Here is a 22,290-nt window from a genome sequence, read left to right as displayed (position 1 = left end):
AATGCATTACACCCTGTTTATTGCATGTGAGTGCACTGGACCCAGGAAAACCAGAATACATTTCTATTACCCCCCATGTTCATGAGACCCAGAGGAGCAAAACGGAGGGCCAACATTTGGCAGAGGGATGTTCTTGTGTGAGGGAGGCTGGAGAGAATTGCCATGTTTTAGAAAAACACATTGCTAAAAATAGGAGAAATATTTTGTTCAAAGTGTTCTACAGGCCACCCCTTCACGCCAAGGTACGTCTGTCTTGCACCAATTGATTTCCTATTTTTTACAGAGCAGGAAAACATTTTTTTTATACTTTCCATGTAGTCCTGAGTTTGAAATGTGCTGTCAAACGAACAGTGCACCATAAACAGTGAATCTCCCACAATTTTGTGATCTGTGTTAATATTACATAATTGATTGTACAGACTACATTTTCTAGGAAAATCCACTTATATTTGGTATTGTCGGACTCCAGGCAGTCAGGGCAACATTCATTAGTTAGTGTTCCAGGATTTATGTTTGTGTATTTAGGAAATGCAACAAAATATTGAGCACATTTGGTTATAAAATGACAAGATCTCCACATTTTCTATTAGCTCTCCAGGCTGAAATGAGATCTTTCTGTGGGACTTGAACAATACGTAGCCCTGAATGTGCCTATAAATATTGTCCTACGGATGTACATAGAAACTAAAAAGGTATATATACTCAGTCTCTGTTCGCTTCGCTTAAAAGGGGTGGGGTGCGCAGGGGTAGGGCTGAGAGGGGGTAAAATGTAATAAAAAAACAACTTAGCTGATCCGCTGTGCCACTCCTCTTCTCTCCCGTTGCTGCAGGCACAGGCTCCCAGCCTGATCTGCAGCCAATCCTGACACTGTTCAGAGCAGTATCAGGATTGGCTGGGAGCGTCCAGCCAGGGCACTCCTAGGCAGACTGATAGCCTGTGTCAGCTCTCTTGCCGGGCTGGAGAGAGCACACTGTGCTTGTGTGTTTGGCCGGCCCGAGATGGCCTGCCAAACATACATGGTCACTGAGGGGAGTGCACAGGGCACTCCCCTCACTGCTCGTTACCCCCGTGGGCCCACCCTTTTAACAAGCGAAACAATATTGTTTCGTTTGTTAAAGGTTTTGCAGCTTCTGCTGCTGGCGGGGAGTGACGCTCCTGCGCCCTAATGGAGGAGCCACCGCGGTATATGCTTAAAAAAAAAAATTATGTTTTTTATTTTAAAGCACAGCACAGAAGTGCACAATACCACAACAGTTAAAGGGTGAAAATTGCTTTCAGGTGTTTTAATTCAATAGGATCAACAAAAGTGAACACAAACTATAACTTGCAGCATGCATTAGGGTTTTTAAGAAAACCTCAGGATAGTAGTCCTGTAACCTTGGAGACAAGGAGTCATCTGGTAACATTACATGAATGCCACTTGCAACTTTCTTCATACTCTAATTTCTGCTCTCCCATCACCCATTCAACACACACCTAATTGTCCTTTATGGTTGGTCGCTGGATATTTGTGCCCCTTCTTACCTGGAGCTTTGACCACTGGATCCTTCCCACACAGCGTGAGGCATTCCTCCAGGCCTGTTTGGCACCAAAAATGAGCTCATTTTCCCGAAGCTGATAGGTTCCAGTGCTGAGGATCTCCTGCTCAACCTCCTTCATGCGATCCACATGAGCCTTGGAGTTTAACCTAGAGGGAGTAGACCTTTGTACTTAGAATCATTATTCAGCATGATGATGCCATAAAGACTGAACCTGTGCTTTACCAATACACATCTTATGCTATTAAACAGCACTGAAATGCAGAGAACTTTGAACTATTTAAACAGCCTTACATATTGTGCAGAGCCTCACTATCTGGATAATTTACAGCTGCACTGATATGCCTAGTAAATGTAAAGTCTACCATCATTTCTATCATACCTACTGGATGCAGCGTCCTGTGCCTAGATTATTTATTACAGCTCTGGTATGCAACCAACCATTTCAATTTATTTGTCACCAACATTCATTAGCCTTGCTTAAGCACAGAATTCACAATACATGGTTTGGGTCCTCAGTTGGCCTTGGGTTTGGTACTTCTGGATTGTGAAGTAAATGGAAGTGTTACACTGAAGCCTTATCAGCCAGTGCCATTCAACAGTCACAAGACAAAACAAACTACATCCGCCATTACCCACTGTTCAAGTATATGGGGAGAGCAGGACCTGAATCTCTGCTTTAAACCCCTTAACTACTTTGGTGCCCAGGATGAGCTGGTCTCGCCCTTGGCAACGGTTGCACGGTGCCAAGGACGGGACCAGCTTGCTCTGCTATGGGCCCCTGGGGGAGAGCTAGCGCTCCCCCGATGGCCAAGCACCCCCCCCTCTGGGCAGGGATGGAAGGGGAATCGCTCCCCAGGGGGGCAAAATATTTTACGGGACAAAATATTTTAACCCCTAGACACCAGGGATATTTTTTTGTTTTGTTTATATATTATTTTTTATATGTGGGGAGCGACTCCTTAGGCAAGTGACGCTCCCCTGGGGGGCAAATTACTTTAGGCCAGGCCGATTTTTATTAGGTGAATCTGCCCCCAAGGGGGGCAGAAATGCCCACTAGACAGCAGGGTTTTTTTTTTTGTTGATATGTATACATAAGGGGAGCGTCCCCTTTGGCAAGGGACGCTCCCCAGTGGGGATAAATATTTTTAGGCCTTTTATTATTAGGCCAATCTGCCCCCAGGGGGGCAGAAACCACTCGACATCAGGGATCTTTTTTTTTATTTGTGTTTTTATTTCTATATGTTGGGAGCGACCCCTTAGGCAAGGGTCGCTCCCCTGGGGGCAAAATGAACTTTAGGTCATTTCTGCCCCCCTTGGGGGCAGATCGGCCTATTTTTATTAGGCCAATCTGCGCCCAAGGGGGACAGAAACCATTAGGAACCAGGGATTTTTTTGTAGTCAGTTTCAAGTGAGGGGAGCGATCCCTTAGGCAAGGGTCACTCCCCTGGGGGGCAAATTTATTTTAGGACATTTCTGCCCCCCCTTGGGGGCAGATCGGTCTATTTTTATTAGGCTGATCTGCCCCCAAGGGGGGCAGAAACCACTAGGCACCAGGGATTGGTGTGTGTGTGTGTGTGTGTGTTTTGTTTGAGAGGGGCAGTCCCTTGGGCAAGGGTCGCTTCCCATGGGGGCACATTACTGTTGGCCATATCTGCCACCCTTGGGGATAGATCAGCCTATTTTTGGAAGGCCCATCTTCCCCCAAGGGGGGCAGAAAGATCACCAGAGACCAGGGAAGATTTTTTTTTTTTAAATAAGAGGGTGGGGGTATGGCCATACCCCCACCCCAAATAAATGGGGCCAAAGTTGTTCTGCCCACCAGTGGGCAGATGGGGCAATTACCCTCGATCCACACTCCGGGGGAAAGTCCACTAGATGCCAGGGAATTAAAAACAAAAACATACTGTGGTGGTGGCTACCAACAAGTATGGGCATGGTTATGCCCCCACCCCAACTGAAGGGGGTAACAGTCTTTCAGCTCTCCCCCCACACTGTAAAAAATCTTATCCCATGGCAAGTAAGAGGACATTTGATTATTTTGGGTTTTGGTTTTACATTTGGGCCATGAGAGCGTGGCTACTCTCAAAATCATCTCACCTGAAATGGTGAGGGTTGCACTTTTTGGACTTTGGGACGCTGCCATGTAGAAAAATCCACAAGACCAGCACATCTGAAAACTAAACATCTGGATGAGTTCAGGGTGGTGTGCTTCACATTCACCCCCCCCCCCCCATTATCTCACCCATAATGCCCTGCAAACCTCCAACTTTGCTGGAAATCACACATTTTTCCCACATTTTTGTGATGGAACTTTCCGGAATCTGCAGAAATCCACAAAATCATGCCACCCAGCATTGTCCCATCTATATCTATAAAAATTCTGCCGCACTTGTCAGCCTAAAAATGTTTTTTTTCAAACTGCCCTTTTGGACCCCCCTTTGGTTCCCCCTCAATTTCGACATGTTTTTGGCTCTTCCCTGTCACAGGCACTTTGCACACCTACACAAGTGAGGTATAATTTTTACCCAGAGACTGAGGGGAACGTTCGGTGGTAGGAAATATGTGCCAGTGTGGTGATCCCACACAGAAATGTGAGAAAATGTGATTTTTTAGCTAAATTTGAGGTTTGCTGAGGATTCTGAGTAAGAAAACATTGGGGGATCCATGCAAATCACACCTCCCTGAATTCCCTTGGGTGTCTAGTTTTCAGAAATGTTTGGGTTTAGTAGGTTTCCCTATATGGCTGCTGAGCCCAGGACCAAAAACGCAGGTTCCCCCGCAAAAACAGGTAGTTTAGTGTTTTATCATTTTGATGTGTTCACATAGTGTTTTGGGGCATTTCCTGTCACTGGCGCTAGGCCTACCCACACAAGTGAGGTACCATTTTTATCGGGAGACTTGGGGGAACGCTGGGTGGAAGGAAATTTGTGGCTCCTCTCAGATTCTAGAACTTTCTGTCGCCGAAATGTGAGGAAAAGGTGTTTTTTTGGCCAAATTTTGAGGTTTGCAAAAGATTCTGGGTGACATCTTGGATTCCCCTAGGTGTCTAGTTTTCAAAAATGTGCAGGTTTGGTAGGTTTCCCTAGGTGCCGGCTGAGCTAGAGGCCAACATCTACAGCTGGGCACTTTGCAAAAAACATGTCAGATTTCAATGTAAAAATGTGATATGTCAATGTTGGGTTTCAAGTGAGGTACCATTTTTATCGGGAAGCTTGAGGGAATAGCAAAAGAAGTGTGTTTGCCCCTTGTCTTTCTCTACATTTTTTCCTTCCAAATGTAAGACAGTGTGTAAAAAAGACATCTTTTGAGAAATGCCCTGTAATTCACATGCTAGTATGGGCACCCTGGAATTCAGTGATGTGCAAATAACCACTGCTTCTCAACACCTTATCTTGTGCACATTTTGGAAATACAAAGGTTTTCTTGATACCTATTTTTCACTCTTTATATTTCAGCAAATGACTTGCTGTATACCCGGTATAGAATGAAAACCCATTGCAAGGCGCAGCTCATTTATTGGCGGTGGGTACCTAGGGTTCTGGATGAAGCTACAAGCCCTATATATCCCCGCAACCAGAAGAGTCCAGCAGATCTAACAGTATATTGCTTTCAAAAATCTGACATCGCAGGAAAAAGTTACAGAGAAAAACGTTGAGAAAAATGGCTGTTTTTTCACCTCAATTTCAATATTTCTTTTTTCAGCTGTTATTTTCTGTAGGAAAACATTGTAGGATCTACACAAATTACCCCTTGCTGAATTTAGACTTTTGTCTACTTTTCAGAAATGTTTAGCTCTCTGGGATCCAGCATTGGTTTCACACCCATTTCTGTCACTAACTGGAAGGAGGCTGAAAGCACAAACAAATAGTAAAAATGGGGTATGTCCCAGTAAAATGCAAAAAATGTGTTGAAAAATTGGGTTTTCTGATTCATGTCTGCCTGTTCCTGAAAGCTGGGAAGCTGGTGATTTTAGCACCACAAACCCTTTGTGGATGCCGTTTTCAGGGAAAAAAAACACAAGCCTTCTTCTGCAGCCATTTTTTCCTATTTTTTTGAAAAAAATAAAATGTTGCTGTATTTTGGCTAACTTCTTGTTCTCCTCCAGGGGAACCCACAAACTCTGAGTACCTCTAGAATTATCCTAGGATGTTGGAAAAAAAGGACACAAATTTGTCGAGGGTAGCTTATGTGGACAACAAGTTATGAGGGCCTAAGCGTGAACTGCTCCAAATAGCCAAAAAAAGGCCTGGCACCGTAGGGGGAAAAGGCCTGGCAGCGAAGGGGTTAAGATACAGTTCTTAAAAAACATAGAAGCTCCTTGGTGACTGGCGTGTGCAAGTTGTATTGCTTGGGGTATAAGGCAGTCAGGGACCACCAGCAGTGGCCACATGGAAGTCATCCTTGCCATCAACTCATGGTGCACATTGAACAGTGCTCTATCACTTTCTGGGCTTTATGGTACTCTTATCTCATCTCCATTAACCCGGCTTCTGCCTCTCCAAGGTCCAAGTTCAGGCAGTCATCTTGCTGCATGACCACCAGAATGACCTCCAGAGTCATAGGCCATGATCAGGATGGTTCTACGACGTACTGGGCATATTTCAGTCTCCTGGTCTTCACGCTCTTCTAGCAGAGTTGGTGCACAGGGATGTGAGAATAGATAGTCTGACGGATTCTGGGAATCCGGCTTCCACCTTGAATGAGTACTCCTTCAGCCTTTTTCTTTGCAAGGTGGTGGTTTGGATGCTGACCCTTGTAGCCTCTGGGCTTGTAGTCGGTGTGGACTAGAAAAGGGTGTCCTTACACATATAAATGGAAATGGTGGCATCCACAGTGGATTGCAATTACTTCTCTCTCAATTTGGGAGTAGCACGTTTAGGTGGGAGTCAGTGCTCAGTACTCGTAGGCCACCTGGTGCCCAATCTCCATATCTCTGTTTTGCCTAAACCTGTGGGCCTGGCATCTACTGACAAGTTAGTGTCCTGGATCTGATCAAAATAAACAAAAAAAATAAACCAGCATAGTGTCGGCTTAAAGAGCATCTGTGGTTCCTTAAAAAGCCTATTCGTGGCACTATTCCTTATGTCCATGAGGTCTGAGCTTTCGTGATCCTTGATAAATCGACTGCAGTAATTCACCATTCCCAGAAAACTGTGGACTTCTGAGATGCAAGATGTAGTTTGCAGACATTCACAATTTTTTGGTGTGAAGCATCAGTCCATTTTTTCAGAGCCATTACAGTACACCTCTCAGTCAGACATTGTACTTCTCTACAGATTTGGCATACACATGGATATCATTGTTTAATTTGATCACTGTAGGGTCAGCTACTACTTCGAGTATCACATTCTGGACCACTTCGGTGGCACTAAGTATTCCAGAATTGAGTCTCTTGTACCACGAAGGTCTATGTGTATCATTAACATTGCGATATATCGCTATGTAGAGTGCAGCAGGATCTGGTGGTAGCCAGAGGAAAGGTCCATCTTTAAAAACCACCCTGCTCGCTCAGTTCACTGAAAATGTCATCAGCCATTGGAGTGATGTTGTGTTCCCTCTTGATGGCTACATTCAGGAATCGCATGTCAACACATATCCTCACCTCTCTTGGTTGCTTTGACTTCCTGGTGACAACAATCATTCAGCCTCCACTTTGGGTCTAGATGAAAAGCTATAAGACGATGCCTCAAAGTGACCCGTTGTACTGCTTGGTTTATGTGGAGAGCCCCCATTCTGTACTTCAGTCAACATATGCCTTCAAATTTGTCCTGTAAGTCAACCATGAGGTGATCCAACTGGTTGGTGCACACCCATAGTGCAAACTGCAAAGGTTTGAGTTCTTCAGTGGTTTGGGAGCTCAAGAGCTTCCGGGTGCCTTCGTGGGTGACATATATGGTGGTGTCAGTTGTCTGATCGTCATAAGTGATATGGGATGTGAATCAGCTTTTTAGTATTAGTGGGTGTGTCTACCTGTATCCGTAGACCGTGACTTTCACTGGGCTGAGTGGCAGCCCTTGTTTCGGGGCTCTCGCCATGATGATGTTGGCAGCCCCAGTGTTGATGATGGCTGCTAATTTGGATGTCCCTACCAGGACCCAGCACTAGGGCTGGGATAGGATTGTGGTGTATGTGTATCCTACTGCCTGTACCATGAGACTACCTCATTCAGATCATCATGGTCTATGTCCATCAGGTTGTTTTGGTCTGCCTTTCCCGGAGGGCCAGCAACAGCATTCACTGTTTTCTGCTGCAACCTTTCAGAGCACCTACAGACTTTTGAAAAAGGATTCAGCTTCTTGCTGGACACATGTTTTGCCACATACAAGGCATTCCACTGGGGGCCAAACAGGCCCTGCAAAGACCTTGCAGTGGTGGGCTGGGTTTCCCCTTTGTGGGCGATTCGGTTGATGTGACCAGGTTAACAGGCTCTAACTTATTTATCAGTTTATGAAGCGCATCTCCATATGGAATGCTTTTGCCCTTGATAGCTCTTTGGAATGCCCAATATGGGGATTTTTTAAGTGGCATGCCTAGAACTTGGAGTATGTCCTCCTGCAGTTGGGAGGATGCACACCTCTGGATAATGTGTGCACATATCCCTTTAGGTTTCTTCATGAAAGTGCATGTGGTAGCCAACTCTTTGAGCCTTGCATGGAATGCGATGAGTGATTTGTCTGGTTCCTCGCAGGACTGGCGAAAGATGAATCTCATAGTCTGGATTTGCCATAGGTTCAAAGTAGGCATTCAAGGCTGCAATCATTGTGTAAGGAGCCCTTGCGGCTGTGAGGGTGCCCAAGAGTTTCTATATGTCCAGCTACTGCAAGGTGAAGCAGTAAGGCTCTGTTTCATTTATCATCGCCTTCTGTGGCCATGAAGTATACGGCTAGTCTTTTCACCTACAATTTCTATTTGGGGTAGCGTGTCTGGGGGGGGGGGGGGTTCTGAGACGATGAACAGCTGAATGGCAGGGATGCCACTCATTGCCACTGGTAACAGAGTGAACTTTGCTGGACTGTCCTCATAGGATAACAGAAATGCATGAAGGGTGAAGAGTGATAGCCTAAAAGAAAGCAGTGGAGCTGTTGGCAGGGCTGAAGACGAGAAGACACAGTGTTTGTCCACTGGGGGGAACAAGGTACAGACCATGAGGATGCCTCAAGTAATCCATCATACGCCCTGTGGACAAATCACAGCACAGGCAGGAGACTTAATTGGAGGGCTCTGATGGCCTCTGATGGGCACAAGACTCCACCAAACTCATGCTCAAGGAAGAATTTCAGCTTCGGTGGCCTTTTGTGCCCTCTGGTGAACACAAACTTCCACTGCATCCTCTCACGGGCAGAAGAGGTGCAGCACCAGTGAGGAAAATGTAGCCTGGTGAAGAATGCTGCACACCCGACAGGGAGCAGGTATGTCCTCCAGGCTTGGCAGGGGCCTGTGCAGAATGCAGCAGCAGGGCACAGGGACTCGTGTGCTCCACAGGATCCATAGCTAGACAGTGGCAATGATAGTGAAGCAGCAGTGTCAGGGCCTGTGTGGCTCACAGAAGGTGAACCACCCTTGTGACCATTAATACAATGGTATGGCATGCAACAAGTTCACACTGCGAGAGAGCAAAGATTCAGGCACAGCACACATGTTGCAGTAATTAAACTCGTCCCGGAGGTCCCAGAGTCGAGAATGGCTATCAGTTGGCTCATCCAATCCATGTCCATCAGGTCATCTGGTTCTGCCTCTCCAAGAGGGCCAGCAGTGGTATTCACTGTTTTCTGTGGCACCATTTCAGTGTGCCTACTGGTGCAACATACGTTTGCAAACGGGTACAGCTTCTTACAGGACACATGTTTTGCCACATGTCAGGCACTGGACTGGGTGATGAGTGGTTCTGCCACAGTATCTGCAGGGGCTTCGCGTGGTAGTCTGAGCTTCCTTTTCCCCCTAAACAAAATCATTAAAAAATACATGTATACATATCTATAAACATATATCCATAATGATACACCAAAGGATATTGGGCCCACTCTATTCTGCCATTGGTCAGTCTGAGTGTCATTTAAACTCTGCTTCCATCCATGACAGCAAACTGCATTGGGTATTGGTTCGGCCTGCATTAGTTGTTGGCTCTTTTACCCCACCTGAAAATGAATTTGCTTCAGTATCAGGGCTGGTTGGCCAGTCTTTTAGGTTGGGATTTTCTTTTTATATAGTTTCACTTTCATTCAGTTGCATCCCCTCTTTATTTTAATATTTCCTAAGAGGATAGTATAGCTCCCCAGGCAGTGCTAACTGGCTGCTTGGTTGCTAATCTTTTCATCTGCAGTGTGCTGCATTCACATGGTCATTTCCTCTAAACCAGAAAATCCTTATGGAATGCTGTTGTCCATAAGTTATCATTGTCTTACCATTCCAAGGTGGCCAAAACGTTGGTTCTAAATGTGGCAGCCATGCTTGAACTTTAAAAAATGATGGACTGTTTACAATCAAACAGATAAACAGCGATGGAAGTAATGATTGCAATAAGTCTTACCACTGGCAATCGCTTGGGGTAGCATTCCAACCCATCATTCTTTTGCCCACCACACCACCCAGTTTGGACCCTGCAATACACAAATCAGTCTTGATCCTGTGTCAGTAGGAACAGTCCATCCCGAACTGAAAAGTCAGGCCCTCCCTGTACCGGAACACCAGCAACTCGAGTCTGGTTTTGCCCAACTGGGGCTCATCAGTCAGGTCTAGCTTGGTTCCAGTTGCACAGTGAGCATGGGGCCTACATCTGGGCATAGCCTTGCCACTTGGGGTGGTACATCAAACACCCAAATGGTGGTGGGAGGAATGATTGCAATAAGCCTTACTACTTGAAATCACTCATGGTAACATTTCAGCCCATTGTTCTTTTGTCCACCATGCAGCCTCATTTTGGACCCAGCCATAGTTATGTGGTTCCTTCCATGGTAATAAGATTGTGTGTTTAGGATGGCAGGCCAGTGGAATGTGGGAGACTGAGCCCATCCACACTGTTAGTCCCTGTCGGCCTAACTCCTGGCTAGCACCCACAGTGCCTCACCCAATCTCCAACCCCACAAGGGTGAAAGGTGATTATGGCAACCTGAACATGACACTTTGACTCCCCAGGGTAGTCATGGAAACAGATCTTACCCCTTTTGTGATACCACTCATTCATGAACAAGCAAGACACAAAAGATGCAAGATACGTTTTCAATACATTTAATGAAACAGTCACAATCTTGCATATAGGGAGCGAGCTGTGATAATCAGACAGATGAAACAATGCAAAGTAAATCAGCTTTACAAACATGGTAAAAAAAGATGAACAATCCTACCATACCGCATATGGTTCTAGAGATTCTAGAACTTCTAGGGGTTCCTTCCCAACCCTAAGTCTACTCTGAGAGCACAGTGGGTGTACCCATCTGCCGTGCCCTATCTAAGAAATATGAATAAATGTCACTGCTAAAAGCTGTGTAGCTAAAATGAATAAAATAAGAAAATGTAAAACAAAGCTAAAACAAGGGTGACCAACTCAGGTCCAAAAGGTCCATACAACACCATATACAAATTAGTCTTGACCCTGCTTTAGTAGGAACAGTCCAGCCTGGACTGCCAAGCTAAGTCCTCCCTTAACCACTGCACACGCAACCCAAGACCAGTTTTGCCGCGATTTAGGCTCAATCCTCCCAAATATAGCACACATGCCCTCTACCACCTGCTCACACACCCTCTCTTGCACATACTTACCGCTTGCTGGAGCTGTAGTATTGGTTGATGAATTGCTGTGCAAGGGAGATGAGTTCTTCTCTTGGACGGGGTCCATTTGGGGGCCTGCACATCATCTCGTTTGGATACATTAGACTTGCCAGACATCTATTTTCTGTGCATGGAACATGCTGCAACAACAAGCGGACAAGATGGACTAAAGGCCACAGAATGTCGCTGCTGCAATGTTAGCAGAACACATCAGCTTCAGTTTACATTGTGCCACTTTAGTCTATTGAACCCTGTCTAGTTGTCTAACACCGGTAGCTAGTAATAAGCATTCCAATGATGATGGTGGGACGCAGGAATAAGAGACAGACCATGAGATATGAATTGTCGTGGTATGGTGGGAGAAACTAGAAGAAATATAAGAACACAGAGGGTGATAAATGCATGGCGTTTCCTTAAGGCAGGAGCGTGAGAAAGTTGCCTCTTTCTAGCATGGTTACCCCCATTTTTGGACTGTTTGTCAGTGTGTTTTGACTGTGTCATTGGGATCCTGCTAACCAGGACCCCAGTGCTTATGCTCTCTCTGGTTCCAAATTTGTCCTTACATGCTGATAACCTAGTATTTCATCCCAAATTGGCATACTGCCCCCCCTTATAAGTCCCTAGTATATGGTACCTAGGTATCCAGGGCATTGGAGTTCTAGGGGATACCTATGGGTTGCAGCATTTATTTTGCCACCCATAGGGAACCCATGCAAAGACTTCTACAGGACTGCCCTTGCAGACTGTGTGAAATAGTGCATGCACTATTTGACAGCCATTTTCACTGCACCAGGTCACTTATAAGTCACCTATATATCAGGTCTTCCAACCCTGAAGGCTGGGTGCAAAGTACCTGTGTGTGAGGGCACCCCTGCACTAGCAGAGGTGCCCCCATGTCGTCCAGGCCCATTTTCCTGGACTTCATGAGTGTTGGGACGCCATTTTAAGTGTGCACTGGCCATAGGTCAATACCTATGTACAGCTTCACAATGGTAACTCCGAATAATGCCAAGTAAGGTGTTTAACAACTGGGAATTGTACCCCAATACTGATTCCAGTATTGGTTGCACAATCCTGTGCACTCTGGGGGCTCCACAGTGGACCCCCAGTACTGCCATACAAGCCTTCTGAGGTTTTCCAGGCAGCCCCAGCTGCTGCTACCTCACAGACAGGCTTTTGCCCTCCTGGGGATTGAGTAGCTCAATCCCAGGAAGGCAGACCAATGCATTTCCTTTAGGAGAGGGGTGTTACACCCTCTTCCATTTGGAAACAGGTGTTACAGGCATGGGAGAGGTATCCTCCCAGAGCCTCTGGAAATGCTTTAAAGGGCACAGATGGTGCCCTCTTTGCATAATCTAGTCTACATCGGTTCAGGGACCCCCAGCCCCTGCTCTGGCGTAAAACTGGACAAAGGAAAGGGGAGCAACCACTCCCCTGTCCATCACCACCCCAGGGGTGGTGCCCAGACCTTCTCCAGAGTGTCCCTGGGTTTTGCTATCTTGGATTCCAAGGTGGTGGGGCATTCTGATAGGTGCTTACCTGGCTAGGTGACCAATCCCCCTCTCAGGGCTATTTAGGGTCTCTCTTCTGGGTGTTTCTTCAGATTCGGATTGCAAGGCTCCAGCAGGAATCCTCTGCATCCTTTACTTCATCTTCTATCGACGGTTCAACCGCTGACTGCTCCAGGAACTCTACAAAACTGCAACAAAGAAGCTAAGATGACTTCTGCGACATTGTATCTTCAGCTCCTGCCAACAACTGCAACAGTTTCCAGGTTGTGCATTTTTTCAAGGACTGCCTATCTTCATCCTGCACCAGAAGAACTGACGGATCTCCTGTGAAGTGACAGAGTCATTTCCCTGCTTCAGCAGGCACCTCTCTGCAGTGACGACTGGTGGCTTGGGTCCCCCCTCCAGATGACAGGTGTGGATCCAGTGACATGGGTGGTGGATTAAAGTGACTCGGACAGTTCCAATGTCCAGCTGTCCAAATTTGGTGGAGGTAAGAGCTTGCCTCCCCATGCAAGACAGTACCCCCGTGCACTGCGTGACTTGCAGTTGCTAAGGCTTTTGTTCATCCTTCCAAGAAGTTCTTTGTGCCCAGCACAGCTTAGGCCCCAGCATTCCATCCTGCAATGCACAGCTTTCTGAATGGTTCTGGCGTGGGAATCCTTTGTGTTGTGCTGCATGGGCCTCCATTTGCACCTCCTTTGTCCCTGTGCTGTGGCACTCCTGTGCATGCTGCCTAGTCTTCTGAGGGCTCTCTGAGTTGCTGAGAGCCCCCTCTGTTTCCCCCTCCTGGGTAGAGGCCACCAGGTCCCTCCTGGTCCCAAGCAGCGCCATTTTTTGCCAACTGAGTGTTTTGCGTGAGCCAAGGCTTGTTGGCGGAATCCAGCGACGCAAACCAGACTGCATATGGTGCAGTACTGACTTTGTCTTCTCACCAGTGGTTCTCCTTTTGCACTTTCATCTGGATTAGCAAGGGCTCCTGTTCTTCCCGGGCCCTTCTATACTTCTTGGACTTGGTCCCCTTCTTCCACAGGTCTTCAGGTGAAGGAATCCATTGTTGGTGTTTTGCAGTCTCTTCTGGTTCTTGCATTCTCTTCTATCACAACTTCTAGTGTGTTTTAGGAAACTTGCTGTGTTTTACTCCTGCTTTCCAGGGCTCTGGGGTGGGCAAATTACTTACCTTTGGTGCTTTCTTGCACTCCCCGCACCCCTCTACACACTACACTTGCCTAGGTGGGAAACCGACTTTTGCATTCCACTATTTTCATATATGGTTTGTGTTCCCCCTAGACCCATTCCAACCTATTGTGATTTTCACTATTTGCACTATTTTCTGACTATTTACTTACCTGTTTCTGGTTACTAGTCTAGATATTGTGTAATTTACTTACCTCCTAAGAGAGTATAGTCTCCAAAGTATTTTTGGCATTGTGTCACTAAAATAAAGTACCTTTATTTTTGCAACACTGAGTATTGTCTTTCATGTGTGCGAGTACTGTGTGAGAACAGTGGTATTGCAAGAGCTTTGCGTGTCTCCTAGTTCAGCCTTGGCTGCTCTGCCATCAGCTACCTCTAGGCAGCCTGGCTTCTAGACACTGACTACATTTCATTAATGAGGGATAACTGGACCTGGTATAAGGTGTAAGTACCTTTGGTACCCATTACAGACCAGGCAAACCTCCTACAAGGAGTAATAAAGGTAAACACCATGATGGAGTTTAACAGGCACCTCTTATGCCCTTTTGCAGAAATCACATCCTAGCTAAAGCTTCATATAATTGGTGCAGTTACGTATGCCTATCAACCTCAAATATGCAGAATGTGCTTCCTAGCTTGTGGAGCAGTGGGTTTAAGATGGGTGAGGCTGTGGGGAAGATGGTCTTCCAGTTTTAATGTAAAAGTTCTGTCCTGCATTGTGGATGGCACGTTTGGGGTGCAATGTTTGCAGCTTAGGGTTTAAAAATCAAGAACTGAGGCACTTTGGCCTCTTCGTTTAGGCAGTCGCTTCATGCCCAGGTGCCTTGTGCCACAGCCCTGGATTGCAATCAGAATACTGGGGCCATCTACTGTCCGTTTTTCCATCCACTGGCCTTTTTTGTTTTTGGTTGTATGGAACATGGTTTTGGTGTAATAATTATTCTTGTTGGAGGCTTGTTTTAATAATTGCTGTAATAGTACTTAATTTGGTTCTATTTTATTTTCTAGGCGATAGTGTAGCCTTATAATTGGGATAGTTCTAAAATAACATCATTACGTATAGGAACATATAAGATATTTGACCGGATTTTAAGCCCAGTAGTTGGCTGAGAGTGGGTTTGTGGTTTGACTTAATAGTGCTTGTTTATTGGTGTTTTCCATGCTTAGAAGCATACACCACCTATAACCCATTGGGTAAGGGGTGATGGGTCTGCATCAGCAGTCCAGGATTTGGCCCAGTTACCCTGGATTTTCTTCTAAAACTGGTATTTGGGGGCCTATGGGGCACTCAATACCAGTTTGGGGAGAATATAATTCTAAATTTAGAATGCTCTTGGGTAGGGGGTTTGCAACAAAATATGTAAATTGTTGCTCACCCATGAAGGAGTTGGTGTGTAGTAAAGGAAATGCAAACACTGGTGCTAACCATGGGTCTGCATGATTGATAATGTTGTATCATCACTACATTGCTTTTAAATTTTAGAATGAGTGTTTTTTAATGGTTTTGAATCACAGCTAATAAATAAAGTGGGACTCAAGATGCTTTTCTCTTTCCACAAACATAATTGGGTCTCTGGTCGTTATTTTGCACAGCATTCGTCACTGGTCAGCCTTCAACCATTATGCACCCAGCTACATCCCACATAAACCAAGGTTAAGCCATTGTATCCTCAGAGACAATCTCAGTATTCTTCTACAGTCTCACATGCAATGATACTATTATCTTATGTCAAGTGCAACCTTATTAGTCAAGGATAAGTCATATTCTAGGTAATGCTACCTCATCAAGTGCATTTTCAGAACTTCGATTATCCTATTCTCATTATCAGACTTAAATACATGGGATCCGAAGACATTATGCTTAAGTGGGTAAAGATTTTTCTGACCACGGGAGAAGAAACTGCTATCCGTACTCCTTTTAAATCTGAGTCTAAAAATATTGGCGATGGTGTTCCTCAGGACTCCATTTTGTTTTTACTATTATTTAACATATAAATGTTGCCACTGGTATTTTGCTACATTTGGCTGGAGTTCAATGCCATATGGAAGACAATTAAAGCAAGCTCATCTTCAGGCTTACCCTTCTAATCCTCCTAAGTCAATACCACTGTAACAGAAGACTGATCTTACAAATGTCTGAGCCATCATTTGGTGGCGGATGCCGTTTAACTCCCTGATGTTTAATCCATCAAAGACCGAGGTCATCATCACTAGGAAAAAACATGATAAATGGAATCCAGTGATTAGGATTAAACACACTAAATGGAATGCAGTGGTTTGTGTTTAAATCATGGCCATCCCAGTTTGAGCATCAAAATCCATTAGCATCCTTGGCATTCTCACTGACACAGAACTATCCTCAAAGGCACAAGTAGCAAAAGTGCTTACCAACTGCTTCTGGCAGGTTAAACTAGTAAAATTATCATATCTTTTTTGATTTGGAACATCATGTGATTGCACTTAGTGCCTAGATCGTATCATGGCTGGACTATGGCAATTGAATCTACTTGGCCTTCTAGACAAACTGGTACGAAGGCTGCAAATGGTTCAGAATGCAGACTTACTGTCGATAGCAGGAAAAGGGATCAAATCACCTACGTTTTGAATTCTCTGAACTATCAGAGAACGTGCCTCGCTTAAGGGTCTGATTTAGAGTTTGGCTGAGGGGGTTACAGTCACAAATGTGACAGATATCTAGTCCTCCTTATTACAACCCCATTACAGCCTATGGCGATCATAATACAGTGGACGGGATATCCGTCACGCTTGTGATGGAATAACCCAGCCGCCAAACTTTAAATCAGGCCCTAAGACTCTTGTTATTGCCCTCTAAGCAGTCCGTCAAGCTTCCCCTGATTTTATGACTGCCAATTTAGGTGTTTATAGGCCACATTGTAGTCTGCATGCTACCAACCAATGGTTCCTGAAATCCCTAAAAACATGAACATAACCTATGGGCAAAAGGGCTATTTCCGTGGCTGCAGCGAAGTCCTGGAATAACCTTCTATGAGTTTTAAATATTCTCCCTCACCTCCAACTGTTTCATTAAAAAGTAATGTTCCAGCTTTTTAATTGTTAATTGGGTCCAGGAAACTCTCATTTTTTAAAATATTTTCCTCATTCTAAATTGTTATAGAATTGTGCTAACTACAGGGCAAGAAACTACTACAGGTTGTTTTCCATAAACATAACATAACAGAAGCCCATTAGTGACCATCATGCCCCTGCCTCTTTCCTTAGGGGTTGGGGGATAGGTGCTAAAGCAGGCACACCCACATAAGCTTTCAGCTATGTTCTGACCAGAATTGGAATGCTACTCTTTCATCCTCCTGCTCTCAAACTCCCTGCTGTGAGGAATTGTGGGGGTAGAGGTGTGTTTCAGTTAATGGCTCGCTTCTTCCCATATCACCCAGGCGGTGTCCTGATTTCATCTCGCTGCATTTCATGTAGAAGAGAGGAAAGCTGGGGTTTGAAAGAGACAGACCTTACAATGAGGCTTTTCTTACTGTGCCTCACTCTAGAGGAGGTAGAGTGAGTCAGAAAGAAGGACATTGTTGCACCAAGGATGTCATGCAGTTGCTGCCTGCCATCTGGCCAGCTGGATGATACTATTGGTTTGCAGCAGGAGGAGTTTGTCCCATCCATTCTTTCTAAGGAGTGGTAGTGTCCTTGTTCGTTGGCAGTGGCTGTGCTGCTAATTCTTCTCTCTGCTCACCACTTTGACACTGACAAGCAGAGACTAGCGCCATGGTCGGAAGTGGCACAGGTGGCTGTCATACTAGAGGCTGATGAGGAGGGATGTTACCAATATGCTTGTACTAATACATATGAGGAGATGCACTAATTTACCAGTGAAATTCTGCGATGCATGTTGGAGGCGGCACAGTCTGAATGGCTGAGGCAAGCCCCTAGCCAGGCAGAATCTACCACTCCCATCAGGGGTGGGTGATTACACTCACTGTATAACTTCCGCTCACCCTTGGATAGCTTGTCACTGAGCAGTCAGGCTTATTACAGGGGCTATGTGTAAAGCATTGGCACAGCACTTTCACTCAACAAATACACTGAGCGTCACAAAAGAGACTTCACACAAGGTATATGTAAATAAAGTTTTTATTCAACACACATTAGTTAAAACAACAAGAACATCAAGTATCTCTGGGTTTAAATCACGTTTGGAAATATCATTAGCATTACTAGGCCCAACTGAGTTAAAATGACATCAGTAATATGTACATTTTGGGACTTGGGAAAGATCCTATTTTACCCCCAGCATATTCATGCGGTGCAAAACGTTGTCAGCACAAGACCCACTCAAGCAATTATTCTAATTCAATCCTACACAGTTATAGTGTGTGCCCTGGTTCACCAAGATAGTGCTAATGTGTACACATAGGCAATTATAACACTTTTGAATAGCCCTGTGGGCTGGAGCCGCACAGGTAAAACCAATGTTAAATGTAATACACTCTTGGCAAGAATCAACGCACAGGGCAACACCGTTGTGCAGTGTTGTTAATCAGAGGCAGTCAATCCCACGCACTCACTCAGCACCAAAACCCGGTGCTACAGATATCAGCAGGTTTGAATGGCACACACTTGCTCACCCATAGCCCCCTAATGCGGCACACTGATATCTGGCATGTCAGTAGACATTATACTCGCAGGCCCCATGGCCCAAAAACCTTCCTCCACCCTTCAGCCAAGCCCGACTACCCCACCCCCCATGTACTGGAGTTGAAGGATACCTTTCCCACCTCTGGGCACTAGGTCGATCCCAGCCAGAGTCACACTTATTCAGGGTCTTGAAGAAACAGGTGGGGGGATAGACAAGAGACGGTTTCAGGGGGCAGTCAACAAATGGAGGTTTGGCCATCCCTCAGGAATTTTAATCAAAGGTGGCCCAACCATGCCGTTAGACACATGCCTAGTTCTGCGAGGCACAAAGGTGGGGGAGAATACCATGGGCCTGCTTCTGGTTGTTCCCTGAAGCGTTCTGTAGCCCACTTGCTTACTCTCACCACCCAGGCCCGTTCAGTCAATACAACCTGGTAACAAGGTGTTGTTGGGCCGGGTGAGGAGCTTGCAGATGGTCTGCTGCACTGATGTCATCAAAATGAGCAATTGAAATGTGAGAGATGAAGCAGGGGAGCCTCTTGGAAGGAAGAGGTACCCGAAGGGCACACGATGGTAGGAGTCGCACCAGACAGTTCTGATTAAACACAGTGCTAAGCAGCACATTTAGCACCTCCTTGGGAATGAGGCACAACTTCCAGAGGCGCAGTGGTGCGAGCCCTGCCAGACGATTTGGGTCACATACAAATGAAGAGTTACCAACTCTGTACCTCCCTGGTATTGAGGCACAACATGTGGTGCATGGTGACTTGGGTCACACCAGATAATACCAATTACACAAACAAAGAGTTACCAATTCCGTACCTCCCTGAACATGAGGCACAACGTCTGGTGTGCGGTGATTCGAGTCACACTAGACAATTCTGGACACACAAATGAAGAGTTAACAATTCCATACCTCCCTGGAAATGAGGCATACCGAGAAGGGGCGCATTGACTTGAGTCACACCAGACAGTGCGACACACAGGCGCAGGTTCAGTGGTGCCACACAAGGTAGAATATGGCACTGCTACGTGTACTGCCCCACCTTCGAGGGTCGCAACCTGTGAATCAGACACAGCATGTAATGAGCATGCAGTTGGTGTATCACACAAAAAAATGTGGCACAATCAACTAAGCAGGTCATGTGGAGTCCAGCAACAGGTGAGTCTGCTCACCTCCAACTGGACGCTTATGTGTGTCGAGGACCAACGATGCAGGGCCACACTCCTTGAATGCTGGCAGTTCCTTTGGGGCTCCACACCAGACAATCTGGTCTCCAGGCACAGCACTTGGTTCCATGCTCGCACCCCTGCTACCAAGTGGGATCCAGCAGATGATGTGGGCACTTAAGAGGACACTGCTCTTCGGGTGTCATAGGTTGAAGGTGTACATTCCTCGTGGGAGGTCTTTGATGTCCCTGAGACGTCCACTAGAGAAGAGGGGGCAAGCCAACAAGCCCTTGGAGAGCACACTTCGGGTGCCACACAGCAGCAGGCAATCAGCCCAGGCCAGCCACTCTTCAGGAAGAGTGTGCAGTCCCTTCCAATGGCAAAAATTTGTCTTCGTGCACAACAGATTCCTCTGGCAGTGTGCACCACGCAGTCAATTATCTCCGGCCCTGCGTCCCCACAAGCATATCTCTACTTTGCTGCAGTGTGGCACCAATAGTTATACTGTAGTGGGCCTTTGAAGACGGGATGGTTCAGAGGGTTCCCCTTTGAACCACAGATGCCTCCCCTAAATTTTAGTCCTATCTGCCATGGGGCGTAGAACGGGGCCATCATCTGTGACACTGAAGGCCTAATTATTAATTTGATTGTATTACTGATGCTGTGTAGAATGTATATTTGCATTTTTCATTAGGTAAAGTCATTGCAACAAGTGAGTTTCACCTGCTCTCACACTTGCACAGACCCCTAGTGCACAAGTGTGTGACTCATTGAAATTCCATGTGTCCATGGTGTGCATACTGGAAATTGTGTGTGGTTTGCTAATTAGCTTTAATCAATATTTGCTTGCTGAGGTAATTGGAATCATGTTGAGGACCTTGATATGCTAATTCGACATTATGGCCACTGGCCTTAAATAAACTAGCTGACTTAGGGCCACATGTAGGTAGCTTTTTGCACATCACAAACAGCGAATTTCGCTGTTTGCGACGTGCAAAAAGCACATTGCGATGCACAAACTGTAGGAGGCTGGCCTGGCTTATAGTGGGTACCTTGTGGTACTTACACCTTGTGCCAGGTCCAGTTATCTCTTATTAGTAGAATAGAGGTGTTTCTAGCAGCTTAGGCTGTTAGAGGTAGCTATGGCAAAGCAGCTTAGGCTGAACAAGGAGACATGTAAAGCTCCTACTATACCACTTATATCATATAGCACAATATCATAAGAAAACACAATACTCAGAGTTACTAAAAATAAAGGTACTTTATTTTAGTGATAATATGCCAAAAGTATCTCAGAGGATCCCCTCAGTTAGGAGGTAAGTAATATACACAAATGATATGTACACAAACCCAAAACAGGTAAGTAGCAGTAAGAAAAGTAGTGCAAACAATGTAGAATCACAATAGGATGCAATAGGTAGACATAGGCCTAGGGGCAACACAAACCATACACTCCAAAAGTGGAATGCGAATCACTAATGGACCTCAGGCCCATGGGAGGTTGTAGAGAGTCGCTGGGACTGTGAGAAAACAGTAAGGGTGTCCAAAATACCCCACCCCAAGACCCTGAAAAGTAGGAGTAAAGTTACCCTGCTACCCCAGAAAGACAGTATAGTCGTGATAGGGGATCTGCAAGAACCACAACTGCTACCAAAGCACTGAAGACAGATTCCTGGACCTGAGGACCTGTAAAAGAAGGGGACCAAGTCCAAGAGTCACGCAAGTGTCCAGTGGGGGCAGGAGCCCACTAAACCACGGATGAAGGTGCAAAAGGGCTGCCTCCGGGTGTAAGAAGCCAAAGATTCTGCAACAAAGGAAGGTGCCAGAAACTTCCCCTTTGGTGAGAAGATGTCCCAGTGTGTGCTGGAGGATGCAGAAGTGTTTTCACGCAGAAATACCGCAAACAAGCCTTGCTAGCTGCAAGGGTCGTGGTTGAGGGTTTTGGATGCTGCTGGGGCCCAGGAAGGACCAGGATGTCTCCCCTTGAAGGAGGAGACAGAGGGGGCACTCAGCAACTCAGAGAGCCCCCACAGAAGCAGGCAGCACCCACAGAAGTACTGGAACAGGCACTTATAAGACCTGAGGACAGCAGTCAACTCAGAGTCACAAAGGAGGGTCCCACAATGTCGGAGTCCAACTCAGCGAGTTAGGCAATGTAGGACAGAGTGCTGGGGATCCAGGCTAGGTTATGCACAAAGGAAGCCCTGGAAAAGTGCACCGAAGCCGGAGCAGCTGCAAATCACACAGTACACAGGTTTGCTGTCTGGCGTGGGGAGGCAAGGACTTACCTCCACCAAATTTGGACAGATGGGCCACTGGACTATGGGAGACACTTGGACTGAGCTCCTGTGTTCCAGGGACCATGCTCGTCAGGATGAGAGGGGACCCAGAGGACCTGTGATGCAGAAGTTTGGTGCCTGCGTTGGCAGGGGGAAGATTCCGTCGACCCACGGGAGATTTCTTCTTGGCTTCCAGTGCAGGGTGAAGGCAC

At 46.1% G+C, this 22,290-nt stretch overlaps 1 protein-coding gene across 2 annotated transcripts in view; it reads right to left on the bottom strand.

Annotated features, from left to right (window-relative positions):
• NOS3 (nitric oxide synthase 3) overlaps positions 1 to 22,290 on the bottom strand; it is a 780,913-nt gene that overhangs the window by 507,642 nt on the left and 250,981 nt on the right. For both annotated transcript variants that reach the window (XM_069210763.1, XM_069210764.1), the window contains exons 3-4: positions 11,299 to 11,447; positions 1,526 to 1,688 (exon numbers count right to left, since the gene is read on the bottom strand). In XM_069210763.1, the coding sequence (XP_069066864.1) occupies positions 1,526 to 1,688; positions 11,299 to 11,447 (312 nt within the window). The remainder of the gene's footprint in view (positions 1 to 1,525; positions 1,689 to 11,298; positions 11,448 to 22,290) is intronic.

The sequence above is a fragment of the Pleurodeles waltl genome, chromosome 10 (genome assembly GCF_031143425.1).
Source record: "Pleurodeles waltl isolate 20211129_DDA chromosome 10, aPleWal1.hap1.20221129, whole genome shotgun sequence".
NCBI classification, from domain to species: domain Eukaryota; kingdom Metazoa; phylum Chordata; class Amphibia; order Caudata; family Salamandridae; genus Pleurodeles; species Pleurodeles waltl.
The sequence above is the reverse complement of the archived record's forward strand: the minus strand, read 5'-3'. Positions and strand labels throughout refer to the sequence as shown.